Here is a 20,536-nt window from a genome sequence, read left to right as displayed (position 1 = left end):
GTAACCAGGTTACATTAATTAAGGAGGCTAATACACCATGCAAAAACATTTACATGTTTTATGTTGTGTCAGTAGAATATTTTTTTACTGGTATCTAGAGTTGGAAGTGCTTGGATAAAAACAGGCTTTTTTGGAAGGAAAAAAAACAGTTTTTTTTCCACGGCTTTTTTGGCTGGGCGTTTTCGGCTTTTTTCCCCTAAGTGTTTCAAATCAATGAAAATACATTACTTGGCTGCATTTATCTTATTTCACAGCTTTCATTTATCTCTCTACTGTAAAACGATGCCCATATCTAAATTTAAAGTACAACTTTCAACATGGAATTCATAGCTAGACATAAGCAGCTTGCAAAAATGACTGCTTTTTTGAATGGATAGTTATCTTCAAATTTCAGTAGGTTTTTCTACACACAAACTCGCATAACTTGAGTACTTTTGCAAAAATATATATTGTAAATAGAATCTAATAGTATAATTTTCAATGTTTGACTTCTTTGTTAAGTCCACTTTATGCACAGATACGATCATCGAGACTGGACCTACAGTGGGATCCAAACCACTGTGCAATGTGCCTCCACTGGGTATCGAACGTGGGATTCCTTGATTACAATGGTAACACTGTTAAGCCTTGTTTCCATGTTAATTAAAATGCTGACCAAGGCAAACTTTTATAGAATAAAAAATATACCTAAAAACGTAACATTTGCACCCTCTTACAGGGTCTTCTTCAGACGATTATTGTGAAATTTTGTCTGAAGAAGACCCTGTTAGAGGGTGGAAACGTATTTTTATGTATATTTTTATACTATAAAAGTTTGCCTTGGTCAGCATTTTAATGTTTTATTAACTTGATTACATCATCCCCCCTTCTCCCCCCTCTCCTTCTCTTCCATACAAGGCCACGACGTTACCACTACACGTTGGGGAGGCACTTTTCAATATTTGGATTTGCACATAAAAGCAAAATAAAAAGAAGAAATCTTGCTACATCTTTTAACACACTTAATCAAATTTATTCTTCATGATAGTTTCCTTCTTGAACTATGTCTATAAACTAAAATCAAAACATTTGTATTTGGCGTAAATATTTGTATTCCGGCTTTCAAGTGTATCTCACATAATTTGACTTAATGATCACTAAAGTTGGTCATGGAACAAGAGGTGGTGTATTTTGGCCACCTAGTGTAGTGGTTCTCAACCATTGTGAGACCACAGCATGGTAAATTCATTTTAGAAATGTCAATGCCCTATTCAGAACATTCTAATTTCTATTTTTTTTAGCGTTATACATTAATATGCACCCTTAAAATTAAGTATTAATAAATAATGGAATGTGATACAGAAGGTTGTTCGGGATCTCTGGTGACGATTTTGAAAGCCGCCGACGGCGCTGTTATCAACGTCAGTCCGTCCAAACGGTGCATGCTGAGTCACATCAGTACCGAGAACGTGTGTGCAGAGTGTTGTGCTATTTACCTACAACGATGCCGAAGAAAAATGAACCATACTGGGAGGGCTACGTAACAGCCCTTTCCGATGCTAAATATAGCTATTCGGAAATCAAAGGAATGTGCAAGAAGCGTGGTTTTGTGATATCGAAGAACGGGATTGGTGCGGTATTGAACAAAAAAGGCAAAGGCCGACTGGGCCTAATTCCACAGGGGAAAAAACAGGCAAATCCACGAGCAGCTACGAGTCGTACACCGGACATAGTGAGAAAAGTGAAGGCCCTTGTGTCAGGTGGTAACCCTGCCCCCCAAAGGAGTATCGCACGTAAGTTGGGAATGTCTGTGTCAACAGTGAACACCATAATCAAGAAGGACCTGCAACTAGAAATGCGGCATAAGCGGCGAGTTCACAAGCTGTTGCCTCGTCACATTGCGGAACGTCGCACGAACGCTAGGAAGCTCTATGAGACCTATCTTGCAGGGGAGAGATGGAAAAGTGTGGCGACATTAGACGAAGCATATGTCTACCTTAGTGACTATCACAAACCCCGAGCGATTTACTACCGCCCTCGCGACAAAAACAATTATCAAACATTGTATCGAGAATGCCAGGAAAGTTTTCCACGGGGTTTCATGATCATCGCTGGATACTGCTATAATGGCAAGCTAGCAATTCGCCGTGTAGCTAATAATGTGAAGGTGAACTCCACGTACTATCAGGATGAGGTTTTAACACCCATTTATGACACAGATATCCCAGCACTGTATGGGGGAGCTAAAAACCAGGTCTGGGTGCACCAAGATAAAGCATCCAGCCATACCTACCGTTGGACTCGTCTGTTCTTACAGCGAATGGAGGTGGAAACTGGCATCCGGCAATTCCTTACAGCGACATTCCGGTCAAGGCGCCAGATGGGTCACCCATGGACTTCTGTGCATTTGGACTCCTAAAACAGGCCTTAGGAAAGAGACGTCCACGCACTCTCAATGGCCTCTGGAAAGCCTGTCAGGAGGAGTGGGAAAAGTTGGACGTGATAACTCTTCGGAAAAGTCTGTTGTAATGGAAATTACGTTGTCGGGCTATAGCGGAGAATGCTGGTTTTCCAATTGAGCATGATCGTTGGTGGCGACATGGGTTTTCATGAACTTATCACCCTTCCAACATTGTCCTCAGAGATCCCGAACGACCTTCTGTATATGTCTAGGCTTGTTGACAAATATAAAATTTGTTTAAAATACTTGGCAACGATTTGATTTAATGAACTCTTGTTGCCTGGTGTATTCATGCCAGGGCCCGGTACCAGGCCACAGCCTGCCAGTTGAGAGGCAATGCTCTAGTGCATTATGGCCCTGAAACTAAGGCAGAAACTGAAATAGATTTGCCACATTTTTTATAAAATCTGGCTTTCTGGCAGTAAAATTTTCTTTGCTTAAGCCCATTTTATGCTCATACACATTAATTGCTGTTGGACCTAAAGCATAAAATGGGACTTGAACCACTCTGCTTTCATTGGGGATTGAACCTGGAGCCCCTTGATTACAAGGTGACAAAATTACTTTATGCCATTGGCAGACCTGTACCCAGGGGAGGGTCCATGGTCCCCCACCCACACCTCCTTGAGCTATGAAATATTTAATTGTGAACCTATAAAATGCCACATTTATAACATCGATGATTTTTCAAATTTTTAAAAAAATATTCGATTTTGTCCTTGTATAAATTAATATGTTTGTTGTGTAGAGAGGCAGGTTAAAGTAGTCTGCAATATTGGTAGTTTTAGTTTGTACAATCATTGATGAAAGGCAACCAGATGCCCCAATTTAGTTGGGATAGTCCATTCATTTTAATCCCTGTCCCAGCTTTTTCGAAGCAGTCATGAAAAAATATCTATATCTAAATATCTTAGCTTGCTTCAAAGCAGACAGAAGACACCCCACCACATGTGTTTTGCTGTTTCCCACCCATTTTTACACATGAAAGCTATTCACCATGTGTAAAGTTTTGTACCATGCCTGCAGCTGTTATTATCATGTACCAGTCAGAAGAGAAGCAGAGAGAAAAACACCGTGTAGTAGCAGTTTTGGTTTTACAACACTTCCAAATTTGTTACTAAAAATTGTCTGTTTTCCCCACACATGCACATGTAAGCTTTTACCATGTGTACGTATTATGCATGCCAGCCAGTTTTATTAAACATGCACACAAGAAGCAAGAATAAACAAATGCATATAGCTTTCATAAACATGCATCACAACACACGAAGGCAACATGCAGCAGTTTTACCAGTCATCAAGTTCCAGCTACAAATATTTTCCACACTATTATAAGAACAAGGAATTTCCCACAACGGACTACAATTCTACAGTTCCCATTCCCAATTACTGTTCCAGAATAAGAAGAAGAACATACAATTTAGTGTTTTTACAAAGTGCACCGATACATACATGCAATTATAAGAAGAGAGTTTTCACATCAGTTTGTGCATTACTATTTTAATTTTCCATATGCTCATATACAAAGTTTTATCTTGTGAGCACCCAAGAAGCCATACATGCACCTTTTATTAACATGCAGTTTATAGAAGAAAGGAGAAATATCCAAGTGATTATTTTTTTTATTATAATTCCGATCTCCCAAAAACGTCTCTTAACTTGTATGTTCAGTCATTTTTAACATTCGTACTTACGTATTCTTCATTGCGAAATATTGTTTAAGATGGGATTTTGCTTTTCAAGTGAAAATATTATCTATTTTCGACATATCGAGTAATTATTGTTCGTTGTTTTTTCGCTTCAGTAACACGCAATTTGGCGGCAACAGGTTGACTAGCGTTGTTGATCATCTGTGGTTATGCAGTGTTTCCAACCTTCTTGACCGAAAAATACATAGTACCACGAACCATGAACTGATAGCCCCAAAAATCATTCAATAACCATGAACCATGCACGGATAACCCCAAATACCATGCACGGATAGCCCCAAAAACCATTCAATAACCACGAACCATGCACGAATAGCCCCAAAAACCATTCAATAACTCCACGAACCATGCACGGCAAGGTTAGGTTAGGTTAGGTAAGGCAAACAGTTAAAATTGTTATTCACAGTTACAAAACTGCATGGTTGGAAAGACTGACTGGGAGTTATGTCATGAAGCAGACGGAACATTTGATTCACGTAGTGGAAGGTAATAGAGGCAACAGCTTTTGTGCATCGGAGATATATTAACATCCAAAAATATATGATTTACCGGCCGGATAAATTGAACGAAGGGAGTAAACACTTCGACGACCTTCCTAAAGTCTACAGAAACTCAGTTCCGCAAATACTTTCTTTTGCGAATTTGAAGAAATAAGTTTCTGGGAGATCGGAATTTTACTACAATGGTAAAAATTTACTATTCCACAAACAGCTGTAAAAACAGCTTCGTTTCGTCACTTTTAACATTCGTACTTACATATCTGCTTCGCGGAACATTCTTTAAGGTGTATTCACATTTTTTTTGATGAAAGTAATGTCAATTTTTCACATTAAGTGCAGAGTACTTCTTTATTTGCGTTGTCTCGCTTGCGTATGACACAGCATGGCACGTACACCTTCGTAAATAATCGCACATCGTGCTTGTGTTTTTTGTGTTATCCAGTGTTTCCAACCTTCGTAACCCAAAAAACACTCTTGAAGAAAGCTGATGTAATTATTTTTTTTCACAATTTTTTTTTACTACTGTGCATTGTTTTACGAACAAAATTTTAACTATGGGTGCCTAACCTAACCTAACCGGAAATAGTTCGTGGGGCTCCCGGTATGAAATTCACCACGCATCCACGACTTATCATGTTCGTATTTTTTGTTGGAAACACAGAAGGTTGGAAACACTGCATCCCAATGAACATCAACAAAACACAAGCACGATGCGTGATGATCTAGTAAGGTATACGCGCCAAAGGCTATTTTGTCCATCAGAGAATAAATTTTCAACAAAAAACACGAATTTCCGCTATGATACATTCCCACATGACACAAAACGCCTTCCAGATATTAGACAATGCTACAGGAACTTAGTTTCTTGTGTAAAAATGAAGAAATCTGTTTGTGGAATAGTAAATTAGTACCAACAAAACAATAGTGATACTCATATATATGTGTATTTTTACACGTAATGTGAAGTGAAATTTGGCTAAGATTAATAACGCAATCAGTGCTATGTACTACGTATATTTTTCACATGCAACTACTTATATTTCAACACAACGTTGCATGTTCCAGTTAGTGTACAGTGTATTTTCCGGGCGACGCTAATTTTGCTTTGTGTTGACATTCTGATGACCACCCCTTGAATTGAAAGTCATCCTTCACATGAGTGTTCTTCACTTGTCTGCTCACATCTTGTAGTTACGCTCCGATGCTGCAGCCAGAGATGGCTTCAGTGCATGATTTCGGCTAGCGGCCACTTTGGAAAGTGTTTTTCAAAGCGTTAAAGAATGAGCAATATTACATCAATCTTTGGCGTCGGCGGTTTTTTGTATTCCAATGATATTGACATTGAAATTTTACAATGCTAAAGTAGTGATCAGCATTTCTCGACACTTATGAAAATGAACTCTTGCAATTTCGAGTCATGCAATATTGCACATAATATTTTATCCAATTTAAAGACATGCATTTTGTTGAAATGCGTGTACAGAGAACTTATTTTTAACTTTAATTTTTTTTTTATCATCAATTCGTGTATTTAATTTTATGGTTTGAATTATTAATTTTATTAGGGTAACAGGTAAATTTTGGTAAGGAAAAAGGAAAAATATATATTTAGTTGTCTCCAATTATTTTTTAATCCTTTTTGTTTTTTATATTTTGTGTTTGTCGTTTTTATAAATAAACCAAACTGGAAATCCTGGGTCATGACAAGATTTGCAATTTAAATTTTAAATTTTCAAAATGGATTTTTTTTTCCGCGGCGGCAGAACGTATTATTCCATAAGATTGTATTTTATTTAAACTTTGTCTGGAAGCTTCATATTGACCAGGGCATTCACTTCTTTACACCAGTCGTCTACCTTCTGTGGTATTTCAATATTGCACAGTTAAGCTACAGTGCCTTGAATAACGTAGTGTGGAAAATGACCCAAGAAACTAGTTACCGAGATGGATGACAACATAGATGGAAGTGCGATCAGTATGACTGCTAATTTTCTTATGAAAGTAATGCGGCTTAGTTAGTTTTTGGAATATATTGTGTAGATTTGTTTGTCTTGTAATGTGGTACGTGAATTGATGGAAATAAGTTATATTTGTGGAGTGATTTGCAGTCACGAAATGGCATTAATTTGGAAAGAAAAGTAAAATAAAATTAATAAATAAATAGCATGCATAACACAAGAAGAAACATCGCAAAGTGATTCCTGATGTCAGGTGTTGGATTGTGTACTAGAGTTTTATTTTTCTATGTTATTAGAATATAAATAGTATCCTGAGAGATATTTCATACCGAGGTGACAAACCACAAGTGTCGCTTGGAAGCGAGCAGTCCGTAATCAATGCAGCCTTTCGAACCATAGGGACACAAGCTCTGACTGCACCGTTTCCTGAAGGAGATTTTAGACCAAAGCGACATGCGACAAACGATACGAGGATTTCACACCAACGCAACATGGGTCCTTCGGTCCAAGGCAACTTTCCTACTGAAGCGACACGCAACACATGTTTCTTGGAAATGAGCCAATCAAGAGCAACATTTCACATCGTAACAGCATGACGGGCAGCAAAGTCCAGCGTTCGGTTGGTTTAATCCTCAAGCGATAAGTGTTGCGTGCCGCTTGTCGATTTTGTGCACATTCTCCCTAAAGCAAGACACTCATTGCATCGCGCATGCGCGAACAACAAACCACAGCAACATGTTGCAAGCTATTGAGGAAATGGACCAGTTTGAGCAACACACAAGCAACAAAGGGACACGTGTGGCTTATTGTGTCGCCTAGATCTGTTGTTGTATTGTGCGGTTTATCGTGTCGCCTATGTGTTGTTCGCACAATTAGCAGCAAACGCTTGCTAATAGATTGAAGGCACCATGTCGCTTGTCACTTAGTTGGGAACTCCCACTGTAGCACGTCGCTTCGGTCTGAGCACATGTTGCTTGTGTCCGATGCAATGAGTGTCTTGCTTTCCGACCAAAGTAACTAGTTGCACGCGAATACGCCATATGGACGTGTCGTTTGCTGTTTGGACCCTCATGTGCAATGAATGCTATTTTACAGTCTTACAGTCTGGAAGTGTGTGTCACTAAGCCCTGTGACTGGTTAAGTTTGCAGCAGGTTATGTATTAACCTTTTGCCGCCCAAGTGTCTCGAACGAGATACCAAAATGTAACCCTCACTATCCCAAGCATCTTGATCGAGATGCTGTGTCAAGGTCGTAGTTTTTACGTTATAACTTTTCTATTTTTGGCTAGAATTTCGATTTTATTTTTTTATATTGTTCCTAACACATGTATTTAACAGAAATGGTTTTTTGCATTTTTTTTGTCTTTATGAAAGTGGAGGGGAAAAGGCGGGAAAAGGTATTTCTCTTTTGCGGCTCTTTTCAACGTCAAATTTTTGCCGATAAAGGAAGACGGGCTTTGTTGTTCTAAAGCAATGCTTTTCACTCCCGTCTGTTAACTGCATTCGAAGGAAACTTGTTTAACAGTATCCGATGTCAAAATGAAAGTTTTCCCTGAGGGTGCATGCAGGGGATGCAGGGTGGGGGAGGGGGAAGACTGGTTCTTGAATCTGCGTTGTGAGAATGGAATTTCGAAGCACGCTGAAGGAAACCTTTTTTTTTTAGCACAAGTGTCCACAAGTTGCGACAGGGGTTACCCTGCATTGTCTGAAAATAGAATTTCAAGCCGCTGCAAGAATCGCCGCTCATTTTTCACTGCGTTCTAGCTTTTCGTCCGTGAATGTTGTGCGTAGGTGTCGTTTTGTGCCCAAGTGCGAGGACATTTTTGGGTGAAGTGACAATTTTTTAAAATAACTTTTGGGGGTTTTCTCCCTCCCCCTCCATATAGTGTGACAGTGTGAACATCCCGTGTTGCTTGTCCCCGTTGGTCTGAAAGTTTCCTTACACTCATGTCGATGGCACTAAGAAAGTTTTGTAGGATTCCCCTTGTCGTTTCATGCAATCATCATTATTATCATCGCCGCGATTAGTTTAAAGCAGAAGAAAGGAGACAGTAAACATCAAAAATACAAATTCTTCAGTATGTATATCTTTAAAAGAAATGATGATGATGATGATGATAATGAACCTAATTCATACACAAAAATTTAGTTACCAAGAGCATTCCACGCATATTTTTTCTCCCGTATTATTAACGAAAGTATGACTATAACAGGACATGTACCACTGTACCAAATATCATAGCAATTATCACATTCGTAGAAATGCTTCATGTAAAAGAATCAGACGTTGCAGCGAAAACTCCATTTACTTCCATTATAAGCAGACTAATGCCATGCAGGTGTACAGACACCAGTGCCTCTAGCGGTATCATATTCGAGTGGAACCAGCCAGAGATGCCAGAACAGTGCCGTTTTCCACACTTATGTTATTCAAGGTGCTGTAGTTAAGTGTTAAACAAACTTCCTGATGTGTTGAGGATACAGGAGTTTCATCAGAAAAATATGTGGTCAGCTGTAAGTCCAAAGAGAGTTTAGATAAATTGTATTCTACGTCATTTTAAATTTGTCATTATCATTCTTCAGATAGACAAGTATTTATCCAACCAACATGCATGATTCAGGTTTGAAGATTCATAAAACCGAATGAGTGACCATTGTCTTTTCTAGTTGTTTAGAGATTTTATTTCAGATTTTCCTTTCACAGCCAAGTATTTAGACTTGTCATCTTAATGACGAGTGCTCTCATCATTTATGAGGATGAATAATGAATAAGCTACATCACCCATTGATTTATTGTGGGAGTGGTAGGTTTCGATCCCATCATTCAGTAGAATGATTTGATATCACCTACTTTCAAGATACCTGCAGCCTGCAGATAATGAGACAGTGAATCTTTGAAATTAACAGGTTCTTCGATGTTAGCGAATAGAATTTGAGTCTCTCCGATCCTGGTTTACTGGCCATGATTACTATACTACAGTGTGTATATTTTCTATAATTGTCACATTATGTCACTCTTCTGTAACCTAACCATACTAACAGGATCACAGACGACATTGTAGTTTGTCCAATTATTTCTATTGCTACTGTTTCTCTACTATAATTTTTCTCACACAATCTTTCTAACAAAGATTTTGGGTTTGAAAAATTCCAGTCTGAAGATGGCTGTTCCCTTGTGAGCTTACCTTCATCAATTTATCGAGTCGTCATTGTAATATCCCAAAGAGACAGAACATTGATGTAAGAAAAATACAACAACCGTTGTTGTAACTTGTACAGTCAGGAAAAATTGCCATTGTTATGGAATCATTAAAACACCATAAAATTTCTATAATTTGAGCAAAGATCATTCAGTAAAAAATCTGGTAGTATGCACATGAGCATGACAGATAATTAAGAATTTCTTTAGTTGACAATTGAAGATCAGAGAAAATCAGTTTCATGATGATTGTTATGTGTACTTTTTATTTGTGACTACACAAGTTTTGGGAATGGTTAAGGTAAGGTAAAGTTCCCCGTGCATGTAGTACCATGCCATGAAGACATATTTTAGGAGATGTGAGGGTAGGACCCCACACATTCTCGATCTTCTGCCATTTTGGAAGTGATGTGATCAGCAGCATACTCTGGGCACTTTTACACTCCATGTACCCATTGATTTGAGGCTGGGTGAGCCCAAAAGCCACTTTATGTGGGGACAAGGCCGGAAAAATTCCAACCTTAGTTCACCCACCCCAGAAATTGAACCTGTGTCTCCCGCATGGCATTCAGATACCCTGCTGACTAGACCACCATGGCTCTCATACATCAATTTTATGAGTGATTTAAAAGTACAATTTTGTCTCACTGGCACTGTTACAAATTCAAATATTCCCTGAGAAGACATCATTGAAGTCATTAATTGAAATCCACATATTATGTAAATTAATTTATACTAAGGATGGGCTGATATGAAATTTTGGCCGATATCGATACAGTACTGGTATAAAATTTACCGATACCAATAACCGATATTCTACCGATCCGATATAAAATTAGAAATGGTCCTTGAAGACCCTGAAATTTTCATTGATCTCCGTAATAAATGTGTGTTTTGAGCTGATTGCAATGCAAAAGAAGTTGAATATTTAGACATTTACTTTTTCAGAAAGTAGGGCATGGATATTATCCATAAAAATTACAAAAAAATGGCAGAATTTTGCACTAAATTATAAGATATTTATCGATATATCAGATCGATAAAATAATCGGTAATTTTACCGATAAACCGATAGACCTACATGCCTATATCGGCCGAAACCGATAGAGTACCGATTAATCGGTCACATCCCTAATTTATACAGATAGGATTTTTTAAAAAATGTTTATATTCCAAAATCATGGAAATGACAAACTGACTTTTGGTACAGTGAGTGATTCTTGTTTTCCCTCTTCTCCTTTCAGGCACTCTATATGAATTCTTCAGGAAATTAGGAATTACTCAGCTCCATTTCAAGCCAGCATATAATCCATATACAGAACCAAGCATGGAGATTTTTAGTTATCATGCCGGTCTTAAAAAATGGGTAGAAGTTGGAAACTCAGGTGTATTTCGACCAGAGATGTTGCTTCCAATGGGACTTCCAGAAAATGTGAATGTAATAGCTTGGGGATTGTCTCTTGAGAGGTAAGATTATGATGTTATGAGTTTTTGTCTAAATCAGGACTGGCAACTCATCTTAATTGTGAACGAGTGCTCTTCTTTGCTCATGTGCTTCTCAGAGCAAGCAAGGTTACAGTAACATAGTAAGAGGGTGAATAGGAGGAAGATTTGTTGCCAGAGACGTGCAGAAATATACGGAAGCTTCTATCAAGTCACATACAATTATACACACTCAAATTGAAAAAGCACCTGTATTTATCACATTCAATGCACTGTGGTTAATACATTCATGGCCAGCCCAGGGATTTTCTGAGTCCAAACTTACCTAAAAAAAAAATGTGCCAGCCATCTTAAATTTGTGAGTTGTTCATGGCACCTTTTTCGTCAACTTTTTCAGCCCAGCAGATAGGAACCCAGCCTCTTCGAGGGTTCCTGTGGTGTCCCCTACCGATGACCCCACATTGGTTCTGCAAGCATCTGAACCTGTTGTGCGCCCTGGAGCCCTCGGTAATTTGGCACCCCAGACATGCTCTCAGGACCTCCCCCAAAAGTCACATGGACACGGTCTTTTTGTTTGCCAATCAACAAAGGGGGAGAAAATTCCAAAAAACCTGAAAAAAATGGACACAGCAGCTAAATGACCTTAGTTGTTTATGGACGGGAATGTGTTAACAGATGGCTGTCAACACAGGGCATATGTTTGGAGAACAAGGAGTGGAGTTTCCCAAATTAAAATTAGGAGAAAAGCAAGACATTTTACTAATTCAAAATTTGCCAAAGAATTGCATTGTATACCTTGCTAATTGTTCCTGTTTTTTTTTTTTAAGGAAGTCCTTAAGTGAAAGGGAGGGTGTTAAAGTGGAGACGTTAATTCCCAGTAATTGAAGGTTGACCTGTGTTCCGTAAATGTCCAGCTGGACTCTGCCAATGTGGTTAGGAAAATGAAGTTCAAATACAAGTGTTTCAAGTTCATATTCTTGATAAAACATTCATTGATATATTTATATACTCGTATTTCTGATTTTATGTAACTTTTCTGCCATTATTTGGCTGATATGAAATGATGAGTAAATGAAGTTGGTGCCCAGGCCAGTACTTGAACCTGGAATCTTTATTGGAAAGTACCCATCAATGCCCTTGATCACATCGGTGGATATATAATTGTCTATACTTAATTTATTTCACCATTTATCGTTGTTGCAAATTACACAAGGGGTAGAGAAGCTGGATAGAATAATGGTAAAGGAATGATAATAAGAAACACATCTTATGGAATATATTTTTTATTTAGATAAATAAAAAAATAAATAAAATGGATCACTTTAAAATGATTGGTGCTAAAATATACTGAAATGTTACTGAGTTTAACTGAAAATTTTACAAAATTTTAAGTTTCATCTCATGCTGTTTTTGACCCTCCATCATATTCAATTTGACCATGTTCCTTCCATCAATGTCTGTCTCTTTGTGGTCACTGAGGCAATACTTTAGATTGACTGAAAGAAACACTCTCTGAGAGAGGGAAACGTAGGAAACAAAGATTGTACAGGTTTCGTTAACCCTAGAATACTAGCGTGTTCCCACAGTACAGTGTAACTAGTGCTACGTAAATTTTACATACATGAAGCAATCGATTTTAAACACAACCTCTAAATCATGAAAACAAAATGACGATTCTTTTTTAACATTATTTAGTTTATTTTCCTTATATTGTGGTTTTATTCTTTATTTTAAAGTGTATAAGCATGGTTTTATTAACAGACTATTTTAAAATTATGTCTTGATTGACAAGCCTGTATGTACATTAAGAATGAAGGCGAAAATTTCAAACAATGAAAAACAAACAATAATAATATTTATAACACTGTAAATAAGGAACGAATGTAATTTTAAAATCTTACGTGCATGGTTCTAAATTATTTTTTTTCAAAATCTAACTATCCAAGTCGAATTTACGAATGTCTAAGTTACGTGAAAGATTATTTTCATTTTACTAGAGCTACGTAAAATTGACGTACAGTGCACAAGAAAATCAAGATGATCAGCGCTTGCACCCTCCTTACAACAGTGCTGCCTTACGTCTGAAAGACTACTTGAGGCACTGCTGTACTACTTTTCCAGATTCTCTGGAGTAGCCACGCGCAGAGGGGAAAGCTTGTGGGCGGGGCCAGACTGGGTGGGGAAGGGTGCGGCATGAAAGCAACGAAGTGCTGCGCGGTGTAATGGCTGTAAAGCAAAACGCTTTCTGCTGCCAATTTCTTCTTTTATTCTTAACAATGGCCAGTGTATTGTTTTACACAAATAACAAATAATATTGCACGTTTATTTGTCTTTTGATGCTACGAAGAACAGAAAAAAAAATAAAAATACATTTTCAAAAAACATGGAAACAACCACAAACTATGAAACATCATGTATCAAAATGTGTGTTAAACAAGTCTGAAAAACATGTTTAAAACACTTTGTTTTAAACATTTGTAAAAAAAACAGTCATGTATTTTAAACTTTTCAAACAAGTTGTTCTCGAACACATTCAACACTATGTGGTGCTCTCCTGAATGCAGAGTTCCCCTAGACTTGCGAGCTGACATGTTTACTATGGAACTATTGAACCAAGAATGAGCAGTCGAGTTGCCCCCTCCCGTGGATGCCCCTCCCATCCATGCATTCATTGGATGAGGCACACACCCTTCAACATGCGCGCAGAGCGCGTTCACGTTCTCTTACTCCAGAGAATCCGGGAAAGGAATATAGGTGGAAGGGTGTGTAGGTGAGAGGTGGGAGGTAGGGAAGGGAATGAAGGGCAAACCACACGTAAATTTTGCATACACTAGTGTTCTAGGGTTAAAGATTGAAATTATGGGGAATACATTTAGAAAACCATTTGGTGAAACAAGACACACACACATAGAATTTTATAGATTATAGTATTTTTGAACATTTCACACAAAACCTACGCATCATTTCATTCTACGCAAAATTACACACTGGCACCGATAATACACACACACTAGGAGAGAGTAAACAAGGCAGGAGCCCTTCAGGTGCATTGTGCAGGCCTGACGCTCTCTTTGCACAGAGTGCTCGCCAGCTTATACAGGAGCATATGAGTTGCCCAAGCAATGTTCAGAACTTTTTTGTTAACCATTACAGTAGAACTTCAGTAAAAAATTCTTTTAATGCAGGAAAGTGGGGGAGAGCATAAAAAAATTGTATCTTGTACATACTGCACATTACAATTCAGGTTCAATTAATGGCTTTCTTAGTTGTAGTTTATAAAGCTGTTGGCTATGTTGATCAAGAGTGAATGATATCATTCCTATTCAATGAGTCACCTGTTGCTATGTGGACCAAGACGAGAATACCATATTTACTCATGTACAAAGTTCTCCTCTTCCCAAAATTTTTGCCCCCAAAAACTGTGGTGCATATTTTGCACAGAATAATTTGCACAGCAAAATTGTTCTGTGCATAACATGCACCATAGCTTTTGAGAGCAATAATTTTGTAAAAAAGTGCGTTATACATGAGAAGTACATTTTTTTATTATTATTTTTTTTTAGTTTACTTTTTAGAAAATACTAATCTTTTGCAGTATTAAGTGTAGATCATGTGTGTTTTACATTTTTCAGGCCAACCATGATTAAATATAGATTGGATAACATCCGTGACCTTGTGGGGCCAAAAGTGAATTTACAAATGGTGCATGACAACCCAATCTGCCGCTTGGACAAGTAATTATATTTTTTTTTTTCAAGTTTGATGTTTGCATGTGGGTTATGTAATGTGAATCAGTTAATTGAAATGTTTATTTTCCATTTGTTTTACAAAGTGTGATTTATCCCAGTATTGATTTCTTCAAGTATTGGACAGAAAGTATTATGCAGTTTTCGTAGTGTGAGGAAAGCTGGTGAAGTAAACCAAGATAAGACTTAATTGTACAAAAAGGTTGTACAAAATTTCTATCACCAGCATCAATTTGCTTATCACAAACCTCTTTCCAATTTTGTAATGAAGCTATTGTTATTTTTGTGTTATTAGTATTAATTTATAGTGTTCTGTGTAGCCACAAGAATGTTACAAAGTGTAATTTTGTTTGACAGCTACCATTTGTTTTCTTTCATGTATAGTATTTAATAAACTTGAAATATTGATTATTATTGTTTTATAATTTTGCTTATTACTACACACTATGGTTTTGTTTGATTTTTCATTTCTTATCATATTGATTGATATTGTATGCAGGGTGGCTACTCACGTCAGTGGGAATTCTGGGAATCTTGCACAAATTATTGGGTCTGGGTATTATACATCAATTTCTACATGAATTTTTCTCCATAGACGTGAAAAATTGCAATGTTATTAATCCAAATCCCATTGGATTTGTACATAGTTATAAATGGCCTGAGGCATGTTTTCAAAGTTTAGCTTTTATTTTTATCAACGAAGGAAAGGAAAATGGAACAGAATTATCTCAATCCATTTACTTTGTTAGTTTCTTGCAGAAAAATCTGTGACATGAAATATTATTGCAAGTTAAGATATCTTGGAGTTGCTTAGGTGAATTTTATTTTGAAATTGTTATACAAATAACAATTTTTCATAGATTAGTAACATTTGTGATGTGTGTTTGTAAATGTATTTGTAGTCCAAGAATGTGAAATGGCAAATGTAAAATCCGCACCTTAAATTAAATATACATTTTAGTTGATTGATTTAGAATTTTTCGATACATTGGAATCACACAGACCCCTTATATTGTTATATATTTTTGTGTGGGGGGTGGGCATGAGAGGCGGTAATACGTAAGATTGAAATGGAGAAAAATTCTGCTTGTACCTGAGAATTTTTGGAAAGTTCACCTTGAAACCCAGTAATTATACTTGAATTTTATCATGGTCCTAGAGTGGCTGCACTGGTATGGTTTTTGCATTTTGACTTTGTATTGAGATTCTCTGCACTCAAGTTCTATTTCTACAAATAGTAAGTATTTGAATATCCTTTTTTTTTTTTTTTCTAGAAACTTCTTTTTTTAACACACACACAGAATAAATATAATGAAGTGCGTAAAAATTTGCAACTTAACCATTTCGGCCAGGTTTGAATTTGTAATACCACAATTTCTTACTTAAAATTGTATCCTTGACAAACCTGTCCAAAATCTTAATTTAGCCCAAATAAATGGATATGAATATAGCAATGGTACGCAAAATGTATCTAAATATGATTATACAGCTTAACTTCCCAGGATTGACCATTTATGTAAGAAATTATAAAAAACAAAGGGTCTATGGTATATTAGCATATTTTCACAGTTAAGCTGTGATGCATTGTTTTCGTCATACGCAAAACTGTTATAAAATTTAAAATATTTTAGTATCTTGGTTTCATCAACAGCTGTCCTCACAAAACCAAGTATGATTTTCTATCTTGTGGACCTGCCAGCTATTTCTTGTTTATTTATTTGTATGTAGCCCTTCATTTTTTCTCTACAAGACCTGAACTCATTCTATGATTCAACCCTACAACTCCTTGTTACTTCTTACGATTCTCAGTGAGTTGTTCAACTTCTGAAATATTATAAAAAGACTAGGGAACCTTGCTTTGAATTGTAAGAAGCAGCAGTTTATTCAATCTAATGCACTTAATCTCAATGCCCACAGACTAGATTTTGAACTACTGACTGCTGATCAAACTGACCCACCAGTTGATTTGAACTGGACTTAAAAGAAAACTTTGCCAAATCAGCATGCTAGTGAGAAATCTAATTTGAGGGCTACAAGCTTTATTTTCTGTTGTCCCTAGGGTTGAGCCGATACTGCTTTGAATTGAGTCTTATTGATTCCCACTAATACCAATAACGATATTTGAAAATTGTAACAATTAAAAGGTCCTCAAAATATTGATTAGTATAAGTAGGTGAGTATTCCACTCCAATTATAAGCATCAATTTACCAGAGTTTTTTTTTTTATATTATTAAAAAAAAATACATCAGAATATGGAAATACCTGTAATCACATAATACTGGTACAAAATCAGTGGAAACTGAATTTTGCATTACTTCCAGGATAATTAGTCTCCTTGAAGATGCTCCGTGACATTTTTGTGGGCCCTACCAATGATCAAAATGGTGGAAAAGCATCAGGTGGTACTGGTAAATAAAATCCAACCGATATGTTCTGATATCGATACCACTGGTATTGACCGATACAATTACATCAGCCTCAGTATCATCCCACATCTGTTGTCAGTTTCTTTGCCTTTCTAAAAGCACGATTGGTATTCACAAGTTTTCATTTTGAATGTTCTCCCCCCTCTCTCTCTCCCCTTTTTTAGTCAGAAGCAGCAGGTGATGAGACACATGGAGATTTCTCACCGAAGTGGCAAGCAACAGGGTTCATGGTATTATGAAAACTGCCCAGTCCAAGTAGAAAGTGACTCGTGCAGCTTGTCATCTCACTTTGGTTTGAAAGGTTACATTTATTTCTGAGGGGTGATTGCCATGAGACATGTGTCACTTGTCACATGTTGCTTCAGCCGTTACCAAGTTTAAGTCCCATCCTGGGCATGAGTGTTGTATGTGAGTGTCCCTTGATCAATTTCATGTCAATATCACCTGTTATCATCATGATTTTCATGCCAATCATCAGTGTGTCAAAAAAACAACATAAAGTAGGAAATATTCAAATATAGGTATAGAAAAACGTACAAAGAATTTTTTGTTAGGCTATATTCAACGCACAATATTGTTACATATGCAGTTCAGACTGCGTTATACGTAGATTACTTTAGGTCTCGGCAAAATATAATTTAAGAATGTGTTAATTAAACCTTATTTGTTCATAATGCATTTATGCATAATTCAGCGTTACATGTACTAATTTTCATGAAATAAAGTTGGACTTATACATAATGAAGCTTAACAATGTCACAGAAGTATACATTTATTTTCGTTACAAAAACCCAAGGCTAGTTTCAAATACGAAACAGGATAGATGGGCATGATGGCTGTCGGTCTCGAGTTACGAGAAAGATGAGTTTTGCATACAGTGTCTGGGAAGGCAAGGAGAAGCAGCATACAACAAGTAACCAGAAGAGAAAGATTTGTCGCAGTGGTCTAAAACATGAGAATCATTTTCATTTGTACATAATCATAATACAAAAATACACTTGGTAGAAATATACCAATAGCTGATGTGTGCAGTTTCCCATAATAAAAACAGAACTGCGGTTCCTTCAGTGAACATTGTCATTTGCTACTGGTCTACTACCATAGAGAACAGAAAGTTGAAATGTTACGCGCTTGACCAGAATGTAAAATTTATGTGGAAGTGGATGCTAATCCACATAAAACCAATAAAGTGGCAAATGTAATGTATTTAAGAATCAACTGTTAGATTCATTAATTTTCCACTTTGACAGAAATAACCTGTATTATATTGTATTTTGTTCCTCAAAATAGATACAATTATAGTATTTTAAAAATATGATGACATGGTATCTAAATCTAATTTGTAAGTAATTCTCAGTTACACATACTATTTTCTCTTCACCTTGACATAAGTGTAACTCAGCTTCAACTGTATTACACCGGTTTTCTACATAGGTGCCATATTTATTGAGGCATTTGTTGCATTGTGACACTAGTACTGTATACAGGGTTCCCACACACCTGGAAAACCTGCAAATCTCAGATAATTTGGAAGAAATTAAATTCTCTGGGAAAATCATCTAATTGTTTAATGAGTCACAGTGAACTACATCTGAAGGACTAGAATGTGCTCCTGCCTGTTGATAATAACATTTACAAGAGACACCAATAGTTACAACTTCAGTAATTTGCTTTACACAAGCTGTTATTTTGCATTGCATATTAATTACTATTGTGTCCATTTGTAAACTTCTGTTTCTCAAGCTGTGAAAATATTTGGGTCCAAGTTCCAATTGTTTATTTCAGAATTAATCATGGTACACAGGCAGTTTTTACATGGTTCGGTTTCTATTTATGTCTGTTAATGTATAATTCAGAGGTTTAGAGATTACGTACTGTGTCTTGTCTTGAAAATGATTTTTCCCATTCTTACACTCGAATGTGATTTTTTGTTTGTCATTTTTATTTGCCATTCATTCACTCTCGTCTTGGGTATGGGCTTCTGCTGTCATCTACTTCATGGGAATGGGGTTCAAAGAACTAGTACGTCAATAAATGCTTTCAGTGTTAGGTTTAGGTCTCTTGGTATTAATTAAGCATCTCTAAATCGTTTTTGTTATGTTTGGTGCATCAGGTTTAGTGCACTTAGCACTAAAATAAAGCCCCCAAATGCTTCTAACCCCTGATCATGTAACAAATCTGTTGTCATGTACAAAACCCCCTTGAAGCATTGCATGAAATCCATTAAAATGCATGTCTGTGACAACCAGATGCAAAGAGCGACTGCTCGATGCAATGCGTGGATGCTTGCATAAGCTCCTTTCAAAATCATAATTTCTTTCTCCAGTAAATACTGCTTAGTGAAACTTTTAACTGTGCTGCTTAGTTTGTCCAACCTTGAATCTTACTCCCACAACTGTTTCCAGTATTCTAAAGTACTTCCAAATACTCTTGTAAAAGAGCCTCCCCGATGGCGCAGTTACCATCGTTGCCTTGTAATCAAGCGGTCCTAGGCTCGATACCCGGTGGAGGCACATAGTGGTTCGGATCCCACTTTTAACTGTATGTCCAGTCCCGATTAACCTTGCTGTGCATAAAGTGGACTTAAAACACCAACTCAATCAATAAATCAATCAATACTCGTGTAACACTTACGAAGAATCATTAAACATGCAGGATCGTTTCCAATATTTTTTCTACATATGATTATATGATTAGTTTGAAATTTTACCTTGTGCAATGCAATACAGTTTGGAAAGGTGTTGAACTCCCACAAACATCTGCAACCTTAGTCCTTAATTATATTCACACAGGGATTAGTTATTAGTATCAGAAATTGATCTGATGTGAATTTTTTTAAAATAACCAAAAATCAACTGGTTCTTTCACCACCTCAATTAGTGTGTGTGATGAAGTAATTCAATGGGTTTTGTCTCTAATGGGTCAAGCAGTTTACTTATTGTGGAAAAATTGACCTTTTCCAACTGTTCGCAGTTTATTAGGAAATGCTCACCTGGACACACTTCTTCCATTGTTCCAACAATAGCATTCGCTACATATCTTCCCATGGAGTCCGTGATTTCATCGATCGATACACAAATCTTTTTCCCACAACCCTAGAGCTGATCCCTTCCA

General features: G+C 36.9%; 1 protein-coding gene across 2 annotated transcripts in view; it reads left to right on the top strand.

The window, feature by feature from the left end:
* The window catches only part of LOC145984222 (phenylalanine--tRNA ligase alpha subunit-like), a 113,861-nt gene that overhangs the window by 57,255 nt on the left and 36,070 nt on the right, over positions 1-20,536 (top strand). Inside the window, exons 8-9 of one of the 2 annotated variants that reach the window (XM_083117784.1) lie at positions 11,051-11,273; positions 14,882-14,983. In XM_083117784.1, the coding sequence (XP_082973910.1) occupies positions 11,051-11,273; positions 14,882-14,983 (325 nt within the window). Of the gene's footprint in view, positions 1-11,050; positions 11,274-14,881; positions 15,408-20,536 lie in introns of those variants that run through there. The other variant, XM_083117785.1, reaches the window with a different exon arrangement.

This window comes from Lepisma saccharinum, chromosome 2 (assembly GCF_977018435.1).
Source record: "Lepisma saccharinum chromosome 2, izLepSacc3.1, whole genome shotgun sequence".
Lineage (NCBI taxonomy): Eukaryota > Metazoa > Arthropoda > Insecta > Zygentoma > Lepismatidae > Lepisma > Lepisma saccharinum.
This window is presented reverse-complemented; position numbering and strand designations above follow the sequence as displayed.